This window comes from Belonocnema kinseyi, chromosome 8 (assembly GCF_010883055.1).
Source record: "Belonocnema kinseyi isolate 2016_QV_RU_SX_M_011 chromosome 8, B_treatae_v1, whole genome shotgun sequence".
NCBI classification, from domain to species: domain Eukaryota; kingdom Metazoa; phylum Arthropoda; class Insecta; order Hymenoptera; family Cynipidae; genus Belonocnema; species Belonocnema kinseyi.
Window position 1 is genome coordinate 33,948,756 of NC_046664.1, and position 16,145 is coordinate 33,964,900.

The 16,145-nt window shown below is 26.8% G+C and overlaps 2 protein-coding genes across 2 annotated transcripts in view; both read left to right on the forward strand.

Moving 5' to 3' along the window:
- Positions 1–3,511, forward strand: part of LOC117178271 (V-type proton ATPase subunit G) — a 14,195-nt gene extending 10,684 nt beyond the window's left edge. The window contains exon 4 of the mRNA XM_033369626.1: positions 2,624–3,511. Coding sequence (XP_033225517.1) covers positions 2,624–2,698 — 75 coding nt within the window. The 3' untranslated portion in view covers positions 2,699–3,511. The remainder of the gene's footprint in view (positions 1–2,623) is intronic.
- Positions 3,512–13,730: 10,219 nt separating this feature from the next.
- The window catches only part of LOC117178022 (E3 ubiquitin-protein ligase MYLIP), a 349,268-nt gene continuing 346,853 nt past the window's right edge, over positions 13,731–16,145 (forward strand). Inside the window, exon 1 of the mRNA XM_033369216.1 lies at positions 13,731–14,217. Coding sequence (XP_033225107.1) covers positions 14,131–14,217 — 87 coding nt within the window. The 5' untranslated portion in view covers positions 13,731–14,130. The remainder of the gene's footprint in view (positions 14,218–16,145) is intronic.

The following is a 16,145-nucleotide window of genomic DNA, read 5'->3' on the forward strand; positions in this document are numbered from 1 at the left end:
ATAAAATTCTAAGGTTTGTTTTCTAATAGTTTGTAAGGTTTCAATACAATAAAAAAATTTTCTTAAGATTCCTGAGAATATTTAAAGTGATTCTTCAATTTAAAAGCTTCATTTTTAGAGAATATTTTAAAAGGTAATAAAACATTACAAAAGAATTCCAAAATTGTCATAAACGAATCCAGATGATTTCAAGACAATTTTACGAAAAAATTAAAAGAAATTTTAGAATTTCAGAGGTTCCTAAACAAAATTAAAAGTATTTAAAAATTTTGCAAGATTTTCGAAAATGTATAAAAGATTTTTTTTAAATTTAATACGCCAGAAAGTGCTAAATGAATTTTAAACTGACAAAAGTTTTTTCTATAATTTTGCAAAATTCTATAAAATTTAAAAAATGTTTTTATGAATTTTCTAGATACTTATTTGACATATCTAAAATCTTCAGAAAGCTTTTTTAATAAACAAAAAAATTTAAATAGCTACTCGAAATTTTTATTTTGTATTAAAAATTATTTTTCCCTTGTTATTGTAATTTGCCTAAAGTTTTGTTTCTTTTTCGTCCAAAAAATCTTGTTGATTGAAATTTTTTTTCTTTTATTTGAAAAATTCATTTATTTTGGTAGAAAATCTATTTAAAACTCGTTTTGATTTAAAATAAAAATCTATTTTGGTTTTAATATCAACTATTATATTTTTCGTTGAGAATTCATATTTTTTGGTTAAAAATTCAACTACTTGGTTCAAAGCTGAACGAGTTTTAAAAAAATCTTCGGTTTGGTTGAACATTCATAATTTTAGTTAAAAACTGATCTTTTTTGATTGAAAATGTAATTATTAAGTTAAAAAATCGTATTTTTTGGCAGAAAATTAATCTTTTTGGTTTAAAATTAATCTTTTTGATTATTATCTTGAGGATTCATTTTTATGGACGAATAAATTCTTATTTTTCAATTAAAATCTCAACTTCTTGGTTAAAAGTTACACTGCTTTCTTAAAAGAAATTTTTTTGTTGAAGATTCATTACTTTTAGTTGAAAACTTGTATTTTTTGGTAGAAAATTAATATTCTAGACAGAAAATTCAACTATTTGGTTGGCAATAACATTTTTTTTTTAATTTTCATTTGACCTATTTGCAATTTATAAAAGTCTTGTTGAAATTTCTCGAGAATCTTCGGTAATGTTGCCATTCCTGTTGTTAAAAACCTGATTGACTTTTATTTACTTGAATTTGAAATCTTTGTGCAATTTACGGAATTTATCTGAAATGTTCACGACATATTGAAAAATGTGAAATCTTCGAGAAATAATTAAAATCTTTCTGAAATCTTTGGATATCTTTGCGAAATATTTGAAATATTTAATACCATTTGTGAAATTATTAAGATCTTGAGAAATTATTCAAATCTGTGTGCACTTTTTGAAATTTATTTGATTTTTTTATCAAATATTTTTAATCTATCTGAAATATTTTAATTCTTGGTGAAATCTTTGGGAAAGCATTTAAATCTTTCTGCTATATTTGGAAGTCTGCAAAATATTTGAAATATTTGGTAATTATTGTGAAATTATTGAAATCTTTGGGAAATCATGGAAGCCTTTGTGAAATTTTTTTAATCTTTGCGAAATCTTTTAATTTTTTATCAAATCTTTAGGATATAATTGAAATCTTCGGGCAATTTTTGAAATCTTTGGGAAATCATTCAAATCCTTCTAAAATCATTCTTAAATTGTTGAAATCTTTAAGAAATATTTAAAATACTTTCGAAAAGTCTAATAATATTTGTGAAATTATTCAAAATATTTTTTAATTATAGAAATATTTGTTCACTCTTTAAAATCTATTCGAAGTCTTCGGAAAATTGTTCTAATATTTTTGAAGTCTATCTTAAATCTTTAGAAACTTTTGCGGAATATTAAAAATATCTTTGAAATCTTATGAATCTATCCGAAATCTGTGCGCAATATTTAAAAACTTTCTGGAATTTTTGAAATCTTTGGGAAATTATTGAAATATTTGTGAATTCTTTTAAATCTAGCGCAAAACTTTGTGAAATAATTTAAGTCTTTGTGAAATTTTTTAAATCTATAATAATACTTTGTGAAATCTTTGAAAAATAATTTGAATTTTTGTGAAATCTTTTAAATCTATTGGAAGTTCTTAAAATGTTTGTCCAACGTTTGAAATTCATCTGAAATATTTAAAAATATTCATGAAATATGTTAAATATTTGGTACTATTGGTGAAATCTAAGGAAAATTATTGAAATCCTTGTGACATCTTTGCAGTATGAATTTTATAACTGCATTTATTTATTATTATTCATTATTTACTTTTTATTGTTTATGTATTACTTATGAGAAATGTACCATTTTTACATAGTATTATATCATTACACTATGTATAAATTGTGCCATTTAATTGTTTAATTGCCCCCCCCCCACACACACATGCACATAAACATAGGAAAAAAAGACTCCGTCGCTTCTGTTATGAGAAGAGTTTCTTTTTTTTCTACATGTGATCCCTGTGATATAAATAATGTTCTCATAAAATTGAAGATCATACTATATGGAAATTGTGTAAAATATTGAATGTAATAATAATTTTTTCCAATTATTCAGGTAATGATGAAAATCTTGGATTTGGTGTACGACATCAAGCCCGAGTTGCACAAGAATTACCGCTTCGAGGCTTAAGCACACATAATACATATATCCAGAATATTATATATATATTTAAAAAAAAAACATAAAAGCATAAAGTATATATGGTACAATATAAGTGTACGTGAATTATTATCCGCCTATATGTCATATCTCTTAGATTTATCTAACGTCGTACAAAGTATTTGAAGTTTGGCAATGTATGTCATCCGCTTAGAGCTAGAAAGTGAAACTCAAACTATTAGATTAATTTCCGGTTTTCCGCTCCTAGCAATGGTTATCAATTATTCCAGAGTCTACATGACAATAAGTATAACCCTACTCGTATTATCGCTGAGACTTTACCATCGCATTCGAATGTTTGAGAGTTGCTTTAGACGTATTATTACACATAATATATATATCATGAACACATATGGATATTGTATAAATGCACAAATGCTCCCCGAACAACAAAAGGCCTAGGTAGCTTGGGAGCATGCGTATATTATATTATATTATATTATATATTCTAAGAATTATATGAAATTTTAGTTAATGGTGGTGGCTAGTAACTTACTGTAAATCGTTAGGTGTATGTTATTAGATGTCATTCCATATTTCTGTAACTTCGAGGACAAATGTTTAATATATTTTACGTTCGTGTACAGCCTTTCGGGGTTCACGCAGCTCCCAATTTGTGAACCTCGCGACGATGTACCGATTTAATCTTGACATCTTTTAAATTCTCTTAAGTCCTAAGTAGCCCTACCTTGTGTATCTGTACTCCACGTTTCTGCAAGTTGGCTGTATGTACACTGTACAGTATTAGTGTTCAAAGTAATAAAAAAACGATCTGAAATTTAAGTTGAATCTCTTTCTACATTTAAGAGAAGTAGTGCTTTAGGGAATGTACTTAAATTACGTAGCACATTTGATTACGCTAGGGGTATTGTCTAAATAATTAAATATCACAACTATGGAATTTTCAATTGGAATAAGTTTAAGAAAATAACTTTCAACAAAAATAAGTAACGTGAAAAAAATGTTACATTTTCAAACAGAGTTAGTCCGAGATCCTGCTGCAAAATTCGACGTGTATAATGTTAATGCAAAAATAAAATTTTTTAAACCCGTACTAGATTCGGATGGATATTTTCGTGGCAATTGCGTCAGTATAATTTAGTGCAAGTAATCCCTGCAATGAAAAAGTGTTTTTTGCGCGAAAAAAGGGATGATGGTGTCACAGAGATTGATGACAACTCTTTTACAAAATGTTGCCAAATGTTGGATTTCCGTAGTCACAAAAACCACGCACATGAAGAAGTAGAGTTGTATCGTGAGAATCTAAATTAAATCGGCAAATCCAATCAGGTTTAATAAAGATGTCATCAAGATTCCAAATGAACCTTTCCTTTTTTGCATAAATGTCCAACCGAATCGTCAGCAAACTCTGTGACGCCATTTTTCATCTATGAAAAATTCGTCCATTAACTCGATAGATGCAAAAAGTTCAAAGGTGAGCATTGTTTTTTAACTTTGCACTAAAATCACTATGGCAGCCGTTTACAGCAGTGGCCAATTAATAACAATATAATTTAAGAAATTGGATTTTTGCATTAACATTATACATGTTGAATTTTGCAGCGGGATCTCGGACCAATTGATGAATTTTAAAATAATATTTATAATATTTAACTGGAATAGTAGTTGCATTTGAACAAAGAGATCAATTTTTAAGTAAAATTGTGGAATATTCAACTGGAACAAAAACATTTAAAGATAAAACAAGTTCTTAATCAAGCAGCTCATTTTTCGAGCAAAGAAATGAATTTTTAATTAGAACGATGAATCTTCAACAACATTAATTTTTAACAAGAGTTTAACTTTCAACCTAAAAGATAAATTTTCAACTAAAATGATCAATATTTTGCGAGAATACTAGAATTTTTAACCGCTGAGAAGAGTTTGAAAAAATATATAATTTTCTACACATAAAAAACATTTTTTTAAACAAAATACGTTAATGTTCAACGAAATAGTTGAATTTTCCATTTTTTTTTCAAATTCTTCCAAATTGTGGATATTTGAACTAGAAATGTTCAATTTTCAACTCAAACTGGAATAGTTGAATTTTCAATTTAAAAAATTGTTTTTCAAATAAACTGATGAATTTGCAACTATAATTATTAATCTTCAGCTAGAATAGTTGAATTTTCTGCAAAAAAAAATAAGAATTTTCCCCTAAGTACATAAATTTTCAACCAAACAGTTTATTTTTTTGCAAATTCGCAAAAACTTTCTCCTGGAGATTATCTTTTTAGTTATAAATTTTATTATTTGGTTGAAAATTTTACAATTTTCTTAAAAAGTCATCCTTTTTGGATGTTAACATGAACCATTTGTTTAAAATTGATATTTCTGTTGCTGATAAATCAACTGAAATATTTGTTTGGTGACACTTTTTATGAAAATTTGTCATTTTCATTTAAAAGTTCATCTTTTTTAGTAGAAATATTGAATTTTTCTTGGATAAAAATGCAACTGTTTTGTTGAAAATTCAACTATTTTCTAGAAAATTTACTTTTTGTTTCAAATTCGTATTTTTGTGTTGAAAAGTCAATTTAAATCTTCTTGAATGAAAATTTAACTCTTTTCTTAGAACATTGATCTTTTGTTTAAAATTCATATTTTGTTGCTGATAAATCAACTGAAATTTGTTTTTGATGAAACTTTTCTGATTTTTATTTATTTAAAAGTTCATATTTTTTAGTAGAAATATGCAACTTCTCCGTTGAAAATTCAACAATTTTTTTTAAGTTTCTCTTTTCATTAATTCACCTGCTTTAGCAGAAATTACATATTCCTTGGATAAAAATGCCAGTGTTTCGTTGAAATTTAGCTATTTCGTATCAAATTTACTTTTTACTTAAATTTAATATTTTCTTGTTGAAAAGAGAACTGAAATCTTTTTTGGATGAAAACTCAACTATTTGAAAAAAATTTGAATTTAAACTTCATTTGTTATAAGAGAAATTAAATTATTTCTAGCAAAATTTACTTTTTTTCAATTTAATATTTTGTGTTGAAAAGAGAAATAAATCTTTTCTGGATGAAAATACACCTATTTTATGAATTTTTTTTATTAAAAATCATCTGTTTTACGAGAAATTTCATTTTTCTTGGATAAAAATAAAATTGTTTAGTTGAAAATTCTATTGTTTTGTCGAAAATTTAACTATTTCGTAGAAAATTTTTTTTTTATTTAAACTTCATATCTTGGTGTAGAAAAATTAACAAAAATTTTTTCCGGATGATAGTACAACTTAAAAAGAATACTCGTTTTTTATTAAAATTTCCTCTGTTCTAGGACAAATTGAATCTTTTTGGGTAAGAATGCAACCATTTGTTGGTGAATTGAACTATTTTCTTAAAAATTCATCTTTTTTAGTTAAGCAAAATTCTTCTTTTTGAATCTAAAGTTCCATTTTTTTCGTAGAAACCTGGTTTTTGTTAAAAAATTGATATTTTGTCTTTCCTATAAGAGAGATAGACGTGTTTGTAAATTTAGTACAAAATCGTGAATATTAGTTGAATCGTTAAACCCACCATTTCTCCCCACAACTAGTCATGTAATTCATATAAAATAGACATTACTGTTCAAATATTACTCCCTTAAGTCTGTTTTATTAGGTCCCAAAAAAACCCTATAAATGAAAAAATGGGATTTTCGAGTTTTTCAACCTAATTATGATTTTTTGCTGCTTTTTAAGCTCATTTCGTTTTTAAAATATCAAGTATTACTTTATACTGTTCACTAGATATTTACAAAAATTCTTTAAACAATTTATTATTGTTTTTTAAAACAATTTTCTCTTATAACAGAGTTAGAAACTCGCGTTTTTAAAACAAAATTTCAATTTTTAGCAACATTTTTATTTATAGTGAGGTAAGAGTTAATTAATATGAACGAAAAATAATTGTTTAAACTATTATCATTTTTAATATTCTCTTTGAATAATGTTAGAAATTGTGTTTTTTTCCTGATATTTTCAACTTTGTCTACTTTGCACTTGGAATTGGTTAATATCTAACTCCATTTAGCAAAAATAATTTTTTAAGCAAATTATTATCGTTTATAGTTATATTCTTCTATATTGGTATTAGATTTAGTTGCGTTTTTTCTGCAATTTTTAACTTTCTATCTACTTTTCAATTAGAGTGAACTAATAATTAATTCAAGTAAACCAATAAAATCATTTAAACGATTTATTATTATTGTTAATACTATTCCCTTTGCTTAAAGGTAGAAAGTTGTGGCTTTTCAGAAATTTTCAACTATTTTTTTCAATTTCTAACTTTGAGTGAATTAATAATTATTTAAATTTAGCAAATTGCTTAAATTATAACGGCTTATAACTATCTTTATCTATATTAATGGCAGATATTTGTGTTTTTTTTTAAATGAAATTTTTAACTTTTTACCAACTTTTGACTTCGTAAAGTAATAAATAATCAAGTGAACCAACATAATTGTTGAAACAATTTATTTTTGTTCATAACTCTGTTCTCTCAGATAAGTGATAAAAAATTGCGGGTTTTCTGAAATGTTTAATCTTTCTTTGCCTTTTTGATTATGAACAATTAATATTTTTAAAATGAGCAGAATCAATTTTCACACAATCTCTTTCTTTTTTGTGAATATATTTTTTGAAATAAAACAGATATTCGAAATATTTTTTTAATTTTCTGTATGGATAATATTAAAATGGAAATTTTCCTTGAAGTAGTAACTGCAGGAGATAAAATATAGAACGGGATATAAAATATATCTTGAGGAGTGGGGAGGCCCCCAAACGTCATTCAAATTTCAAAACCAAGTGGCTGGGACCTCCCCCCCCCCCCAACTACTGAATAAATATTCTATATCCCGTTCTACGATACCACGGTTCAATTGTTTGCAAACTTGAATAATTATTACCTCGATTTGAGTGAAAAGTTGACACAAAGTAGAATATCTGAAAAAACGCAACCATCTATCATTATTATAGAAGAAAATAATTATAAAAAATAATTGCTTGTTTAAAAAATGATGTTTCTTACATTTCTTTTACTATTATAAAACTCTTAGTGAAATGTAAACAAAAAAGTTTGAAATTAAAGAAAACCCCACAGCTTTCTAGTAATTATCTAACAGAGGATAGTTATAAAAAGTAATCAATTGTTTAAGTAACTATGTTAACTTGCATTATTCATTACTTTACTCAGTAACAAGTGGGTAAAATGTGTAAAAATTCAGAAAAAACTGTTTGCAAATTTCAAGAACAGCCGCAAATTTCTAGCATTATTCAAATTGAATATTATTAATAATAATAACATCTCATCAGTGTAAAGTAGTATTTTATGCATGAAAAAAACCGCAAAAATATAACAATTGGCGCCAAAAACTCGCAAAACCCATCTTTTCACTTACGTTTATGCGCATTCTCTGGATGATTGTAAAGAAAAATGTTGCGTTTCAACCCAATTCACTTAAAATTGACGATTCTGAATCAAATATACAAAAACGTCTTTTTTGTAGGAAATACGTGTGAAACTTCATGCACCTTGCGGAACCTCTAAATATTTCTTTTTACTTTTATTTCTTTGTAAATTCAAAAAAGTTTGCCGTTAATATGTCTTAGAATTCTAAAAAAAAAATTGAACCTCTCTAGTTTCTACTATGTATGTCTAGCTTAGAATATGAAACTTCTGAAAGAATTAAGCTATTAGATTAGCCTTTGGTACACTCTTTTAGTTTCGGAAACTGAAGGTCAAGTTCGTTAGTCAGCTATTTAAAATTTAGAAATTCTATGTGCCACTGTTCGTAGTAATTGGAAAATCCAAACGCTTTTTCGATCAAAAGAAAAGTATCAGAGTTATATAGCATTCGCAAAATTAAAAAAAAAAGTAAAACGAAAATTCAGACAAACAATGCTCGATATAAAAAAAAAAAGTCAGTAGAGAAATACGTTGCTTTTTTAAAGCCCTATTAAAATATCATAACAACTTTTCGAATTTTCCTAAAAAATCAAAAATTCAAATTTTTATCGTACAATAAAATTATTTGCAATAATTTTTACTTTTCGGCCAAACTATGCAACATACGAAAAAAGATGAGACAATAATTGTGCACCCAAAAAATATCTGCGAGTGTGTTATTAATTACTGGTTTATAAGACGCGTAGTTTTTGTTTTATTCCTGAAAAACAACATTAAAAATAAGAAATAAAATTTTTCGGACAATCGACACAAGCAACGAAAAAAATAAATAAACAAAAGTTGTCAATCAAAAGAAGAACTGAAAATTTGTTATAACTTATTTTTTGAGATGATTCGTAGTTTTTGTTTTAATGGTGAAAAATAATATTAAAAATAAAAAATAAAATTTTTGGAGAATCCATGCAAGGTATGAAAAAAAAGTTGTACACCCAAAAAAGATCTATAAATTTAATCTATCACTTTTTTCTGTAACGCGTACTTTTTGTCATAATCGTCAAAAAAAATTAAAATTTTGGGCAAACGACACAAACAATGAAAAAAATGAATAAACAAAAGTTGCTGACCCGAAACAGATCTACAATATTTTTCTAGAGCATATGACTTTGTATCTGAAAAAATTAACTCTTTTGATGAAAATTTATCTATTTTGGTAGAAAATTAATCGTCTTTGATTGAAATTCCAACTCTCACCTAAAAATTTAGCTCCATTGGTCAAAAATGAACTTTTTTCTTTATTCATCCCTGGTAAAAATGTTATCTTTTTTTTTAAATTAAAAATGCAACTACATCTTTGAAAATTAATAATCTGCTTTGGTTGAAGATTCAAGAGTTGAACATTCATATATTTTGTTGAAAAATCGCCATCTGGTAGAAAATTAATGTTCTTGTTTAATAATTCATCAATTTTGTTTAAAATTAAACTATTTTTTGGAAAATTTGTTGATGTTAGTTTAAAATTTAATTATTCTATTTTTAGTTGACAATTAATATTTTTAACTTGAAAATTGATCTATTTCGTTGAAATTTCGTCTTTTGCGGGGAAAATTGATCTCCAGGATTGAAAATAAAATTAAACCACTTCATATTGCATAATTTTAGTAGAAAATTGATATCTCTATGGTCGAAAATTAGTTAATTTAACTTAAAATTAAACTAATCCATTTGAATCCGTCAACAAAATTGGAAAAGTTTGTAATAAACAAAGTAATGATTTGACCAAAAATAAAAAAATTTCTAATTTATCTCGCAAATGACGTATTGCAAAAATAAGAAGGTGCATTTTTCATATTTTTAAAATTTGGAATTCGAAATTGAGATGGTTGAATTTTGATAAGTATAATTAACGATGTAAAAATTGTTAATTTTTAAACCATTGGAGATTAAGATTTATGGGAAAATTTAAATCATGATTTTTTCATTTACAAAATTTATTTCACGAGAATATTTAGAAAGATTTAAAGAAATTCTAAAATATTTACAAAATTATTAAGGAAGAATCTGGAAGATTTAAAAGCCCTTTTTCTAATTAGGCAGAATTTTTTCAAAAAATTATGAAACGTTCAAATCAGTTTAAAAGATATTTAGACCTTTTTGAGATATTTCAAAAGTACTTAAAAATTTGAAAATATTTTTAAAAACTTAAAACAATATCAAAATTTTGAAGGTTTTGAGATAAAAATCCTACTTAAATACTATTTTAAAAGGTTTCAAGGTCATAACAAAATTGTCTTAAGATTCCTGGGAATATTAAATAATTAATTTTCAGAGAATATTTGAAAAGATTTAAAACAGTACAAATGATTTCACAATTTTCAAACACAAATCCAGGAGATTTTAAGACAATTATAGAAATAATCCTCTAAAATAAAAATAATATTTCTGAGAAATTTTTTTGGATACTTTTTGGACATATTATTTGGCATAGCACGTGACTGGTATTGTTAGTAGGAACTAAATCGAGCTCGTTAAGCGTAACTTTGGGGAAAATTCCGTACTACTAGTCAGTTCCAAATAAAATTCGGAGATTTCGATTAAAAGAGCGTCCACAATGCTGATGATGTTTCATTTTTCGGCCATGTTGTTAAATGTTTAGTAAGGTTTCTGGTTGATTGTTTGAATAACGAATTAATTAATCAATTAAGAACCAGATTAAACCAGATATGTGACAGGAAATTTGAACTAATTATTCAAACGGTCGCAGAGTGTGCCCAAAAGCACTTTTTTTTGACAAAAGTCTGTCTATAAGCCAATTTTCAACGGATTTTAATCCGCGCAAATTCCGGGTACAACGAGTCAGGCAGAAAATTCACTTTGCCCAAAAAATTTGTATGTTCACAACAAAGTAAACAATATTTTCTCCCCAATTTTGCAGATGCAGGTTTTTTTAATGTTCAAGTTGAATTTTTTAATCTTCTGTTTGACCGTTATTCAAACATTTTTATAAGCAAATACACAGTTTTCGTATGCCACAATGAATAGGCTAAATTTGTCTGCAGTATCATCCAAAGTTTTGCGATTGCGAATGAGGTTTTTATTTTTTCCAATTTAACAACTACTATCTATTATTTAAACAGCATTTATAAACCAATTCCCATTTTCAGCATTATTCCACGAACAGGACCAATTTCTTTCTGCGGAACGAATTAAAAATGTATTCCCAGTGTCTGTTAGACGTAATTTTGTTCAAATTGATAAAAATAATTATTATTTCAACAATTTTCTTGAATAAATGTACGTTTTGGCCATTTTTGTATGGATAGGCTTTTTATCGTGAAATGAACTAGGAATGTCTTACCAATGACTCCTTCTCATAATATGTTTTCAATGTTTCTTCCTTAGAGAAATTGTTGATTATTTAAACAATATTTATAAACAAATTCACACTTGGACAATCTTTCCATAATCACACCTTTGATAAACACGTATATAATGACCTTGGTTTTTCAGTTCATTCAGCGAAAAAAATATTATTAATCATGGAAAAATGGCCAAACAGTGATTTTTTATTATTAATATTGTTTAAATAATCAACACTTTTTCTTAATTAGAAAAATAGAACAAAAAGGAATGATTGGAAAGGCATTTCTTATTGATTTAACAAGAAAAATTAATATTAATCATGGAAAAATGGTAAAAATGTGAAATTATTTATTAATATTGTTTAAATAATCGACAGTTCTTGTTCATTCGACAAAAATGACAAGAATGTAGACAGACTTTTGTGCACAAAAAGTGCTTTTTGGCACCCTTTTCTACCCACCCTCCAAAGTAGTCGTAGATAACCGCCCCCCACCTACCCCTCAAGATGAAGTAAAGTAGTCCAAAATTCTATCAAAACCTATAGGAAAGAGGGTTATTTTTAATTTAAAAACAATGATAAATAAAATTAGATTAGCCAAAAGGACCAATTATCTATATGAAGGTTGAATTTGAGACCCGAAAATACGATTTTACCAAAAAAGTTAAGGTAAATTATCTTAAAAATTGATACATTTTTAACCAAAAAGTTTGTTTTAGACCGAATAGTTCAATTTTCTACCAAATGTTTAAATCGTCAACCAATCCAAACTAATTTAGAACCAAGCAATTGCACTTTTATTAAAATTATATAAACTTTCAACATAAGTATTATTTTTCAACCAAAAATGGATGAGTTGCATTATTAGTCAAAAACATTAATTAACAAATAAAAAAAAATCGAATTTCAAGTAAAAGAGTTCATCCAAAAAAATGATTTTTTTAACTCGGAAGAATAATTTTCTAAAAATGAAATAGTTAAATTTTCAACGAAGGGGATGAATATAAAAAAGGTATGAGTTTGTAACAAACCGGTTCAACCTTCAACCAAGTAGTTGAATTTTCAATTAAAAAAGATTAATTTTCATCCAAATAGTTACATTTTCAACCTACAAGATAAATTTTACAGAAAGAAAAATAATTTTCTACAGAAAAAAAAGAAATATTCAACGAAGTACATTCATTTTGAACAAAATTGTTCAATTTTTAAAGTCAAAAAGACGAATTAGTTATAAATGGTTTAATTTTAACCTAAAAATATGATTTTTAAAATGAAATAAACCTAATTTTCTACCAAAAATCTAAACTTCCATAAAATTAGTTTAATTTTGTACACAAAACTTAATTTTCTATCAAATTGTGGAATCCTTGAATAAACCACATTGAATAAATTGTATATATTGAATTTCTAAAATTAATAAACTTATCTGTCACAAGAATAATTATAGTAATTTCAATTATAGTGATTACATCATTTACTATATCATAATAATCGCTTATTTATGCATATCATTTTTCCTAAGAAAAATTTGTTATTAAATTTTATTTATGAATTTTAAATTAATTACACTATTCTGTCACATTAGAACATTTTTAATAATTTATAATATAATTTATAATTTTATCTTTAAAGGTTAATACCCTTATTAACAATAAATTATAATAATAATTTTGTTTGGTTAATTTAAAAAATAAGTTAATTAAACTTTTAGATTCATAATCTTATAATGGAAACAAGATTTTATTTTGTATATTCAATACAAATATTCGTATTACTTATCTATCGTAATAATTTCAGTTCTTATCTAAAGTTCGTAACGCTACTTCCATTTCACCCCCCCCCCCTCCTCACTCTTATAATTAATCGTAGTTTTGAGCTTGACACCCTCTCCTGAAATTAGGAACGTAGTTCATGGACCATCCTTAAAATAGTTGTATTATTTTTAAAAACTATCAAAAAGTGTCAATAGTTTCGCGAGTCCGAGGCCTAAAATACTAATTTTTTTTTTCAAATTGAAAATTAAAATTTTTAGAATAGGGAGCTCTGCGCCCATTATGAAGACATAGAGTGCATCACCCTAGTTACGGCTCGGACATGACATAGGGATGTGGCGACCCCCGCATGTTCAAATTTAAATTTCGAATCTTCCCGCGACTGCGCAGAGCAAGCCACTCCGTAAGACGCTGTCGTATGGGTTGCGGGAGGGAGGGGCAGTAAAATAAACGGTGAGAACGATCAGCTGTCTTCCTCCACACCGTGCCATTCGTGCCGAGAAATGGAAGCCGACGAGTCCGTACTCGTCCGTACGAGCTCTAGTTCGAACAGTTTGTTGTCTTTGTCGTTGTACGAAAAGGTGGTCGCGGGTTTTCGCGAGGTGACAGTTGGGCCAGATCAATTGTTTCTTTAATTTGTTATGACAAGAAGCGCGTCAGGAAGAGCCGGTCGCCGACCAACCGCGATTCCGGAGAGCAGAGTCTAGTCTCGAGCGCAGACCGTGTTGTGCCGTGTGTTTTGGTTCAGTTTTTATTGTATTACATGCCCCCGGGCCTTGTAAGTCTTGTAACGGGTTTACGAAGGACCAAGAGAGCTTGAGGAAAAAGCTGTCGTGCTGACGTCGTTCCTGGGAAATACAGAATCTGCTGGAAAAATGTGGTGTCTCGTCAGCCAGGCGAACTCGGTGATCCTAGAGGTCCAGGTCGACCCCAGGGCAATCGGTCAGGAGTGTCTCGAAAAGGTTAGTAACTTTATTTTTTTATTTTTTAAGTTTTTCAGAATTTTTTAGAATTTTCTTTTCGAATGCTCGAGTCTTTTTGTTTACTACAGAATGACACTTCGATTTGTTTGTGTTGGGGTTGAGTGACTGGATGCTTTTGCTGCTTGCATTCCATATTGACAAATTCATTGTTCACTTTTTTTGTTTCTTTTTGTTTTTTTTTGTTACAAGGCTTTTTAACATTTTTGTTGAACATCCACGTTTGAGATTAAAGCATTTCTGCAGTAACACTGTTTATTAAATTTTATCAACTGTTCTTATTGGAAATTACGTGATATTTTTTACGGTGAAAAGTTTTAAAAATGTGCTCTTTTAAAAAGAGTAAAAGTATAATTAAAATTGAATTCCGTTTTTGTTTACGTTGATAAATCAAGAAAATCCTACATCTTTTTTGTGAAGTATCAATTTTGTTAAAAACAGGAAATGCCAGCGAATTTATTTTTTAACGGAAATTTGACAAATTTTCAGTGCAAAAATCTATGTTTATCACTTGAAATATGACAAATTTGATATCATGCTATGATACAATACAATTTAAAATAAGTTCGATGTAAAATTGTTTAAATATTATGTTCAATTGTTAACTTTTTTTAATTCGAAGTAATTCAGTTTACAATGCGTGCTTCTAAAATCTTTTAGATTGCAAATTTTCTATTTGATGTCTTCATTTTTAACCGTACACTTTCAATTTAAAGAATTTAATAGTTAAAAGTTTAAAGTTAACTTTAATGTTTTGAAGACATAAAAAGTTGAAATTTAAAAACCTTTTAGTTTTAAAATTTTGTATTAAAAAAAAAAACATTTAACTTGATCAACTGTAAATATAAATTCATTACAATTTAAAATCTGAACGTTCGAGTGTCAAAAATTTAACAATAATTCATTTTACGAGACGATTCTGAACATTTTCAAAATTAATTAATTTTCAGCTTTAAAGGTTGAAAATTAAACTGTTTCAATTTGAAAGCCTTAATAGTTAAACGCATTAAAACTTTATAAACAATTTTAATTTTTTAAATCATTTTAAATTAATAGGTTCATAATTAAAACGATTTCATTCAATTTCAAATTGTATGTTTAAATACTTTGTTACTCTAAAATATTCTATTTTTAACCCATTCAATTTTAAGTTTTCTAATTAAAGAAAATAAACAGTTTGGTAATATTAAGCTATATTTGACTGTTCATTTAAAGTGAGCAATTATAAATTGCAAAATATAAACTTTGAACGTTATATGATTGGAAGAGAAACTTTGTTGTTTTTTACATTTTTATTGAGCTTAAAACGAGGAAATAAGTTTTTAAGTTTTGTTGAATTGACAGAGGGACATTTTATATAATTTTAATCTTTGAACTGTTAACTTCGATAAAGTTGAAAATTTAGCAATTTAATGGTGTTTCATCAAAAATTGGTCATTCGTAAATTATTAAAAGCTTGCATCTTATGCATGTACAATATTGAGCGTTTGAATTTCAAGTTCCAAACTTTAAAATATCGCGTTTTCTACAAGAAAAATGTTGGGTTTACAATATTTTTTAAAGGCCGTGGCCGATACAGATGATCAAACAATAATATTAGAGTACTAGACGCATTGGATGTAGCTTTATTTTTTAAAATATTTTTAAAATAACTTCTGACCACAAGTGTTTCTTGATAATTGTTTATTTTTCAAAATCTATTCAATCAAATAATAAAATTGATCATTTTCCATTCTAATTATGAGAAATTTTCGTATTTTAAATAAAGAATCGGTTGTGTTCAACGAAGTTTCTATATTCACACCGAAAATACTTGGTCTACGCTCATCGGTTTTTCATGCAAAAAAGGAAGCGGATTATTTTTATATAAAAAAAAAATGATTTTGTTAAGTTTTGACCATGGAAATCAT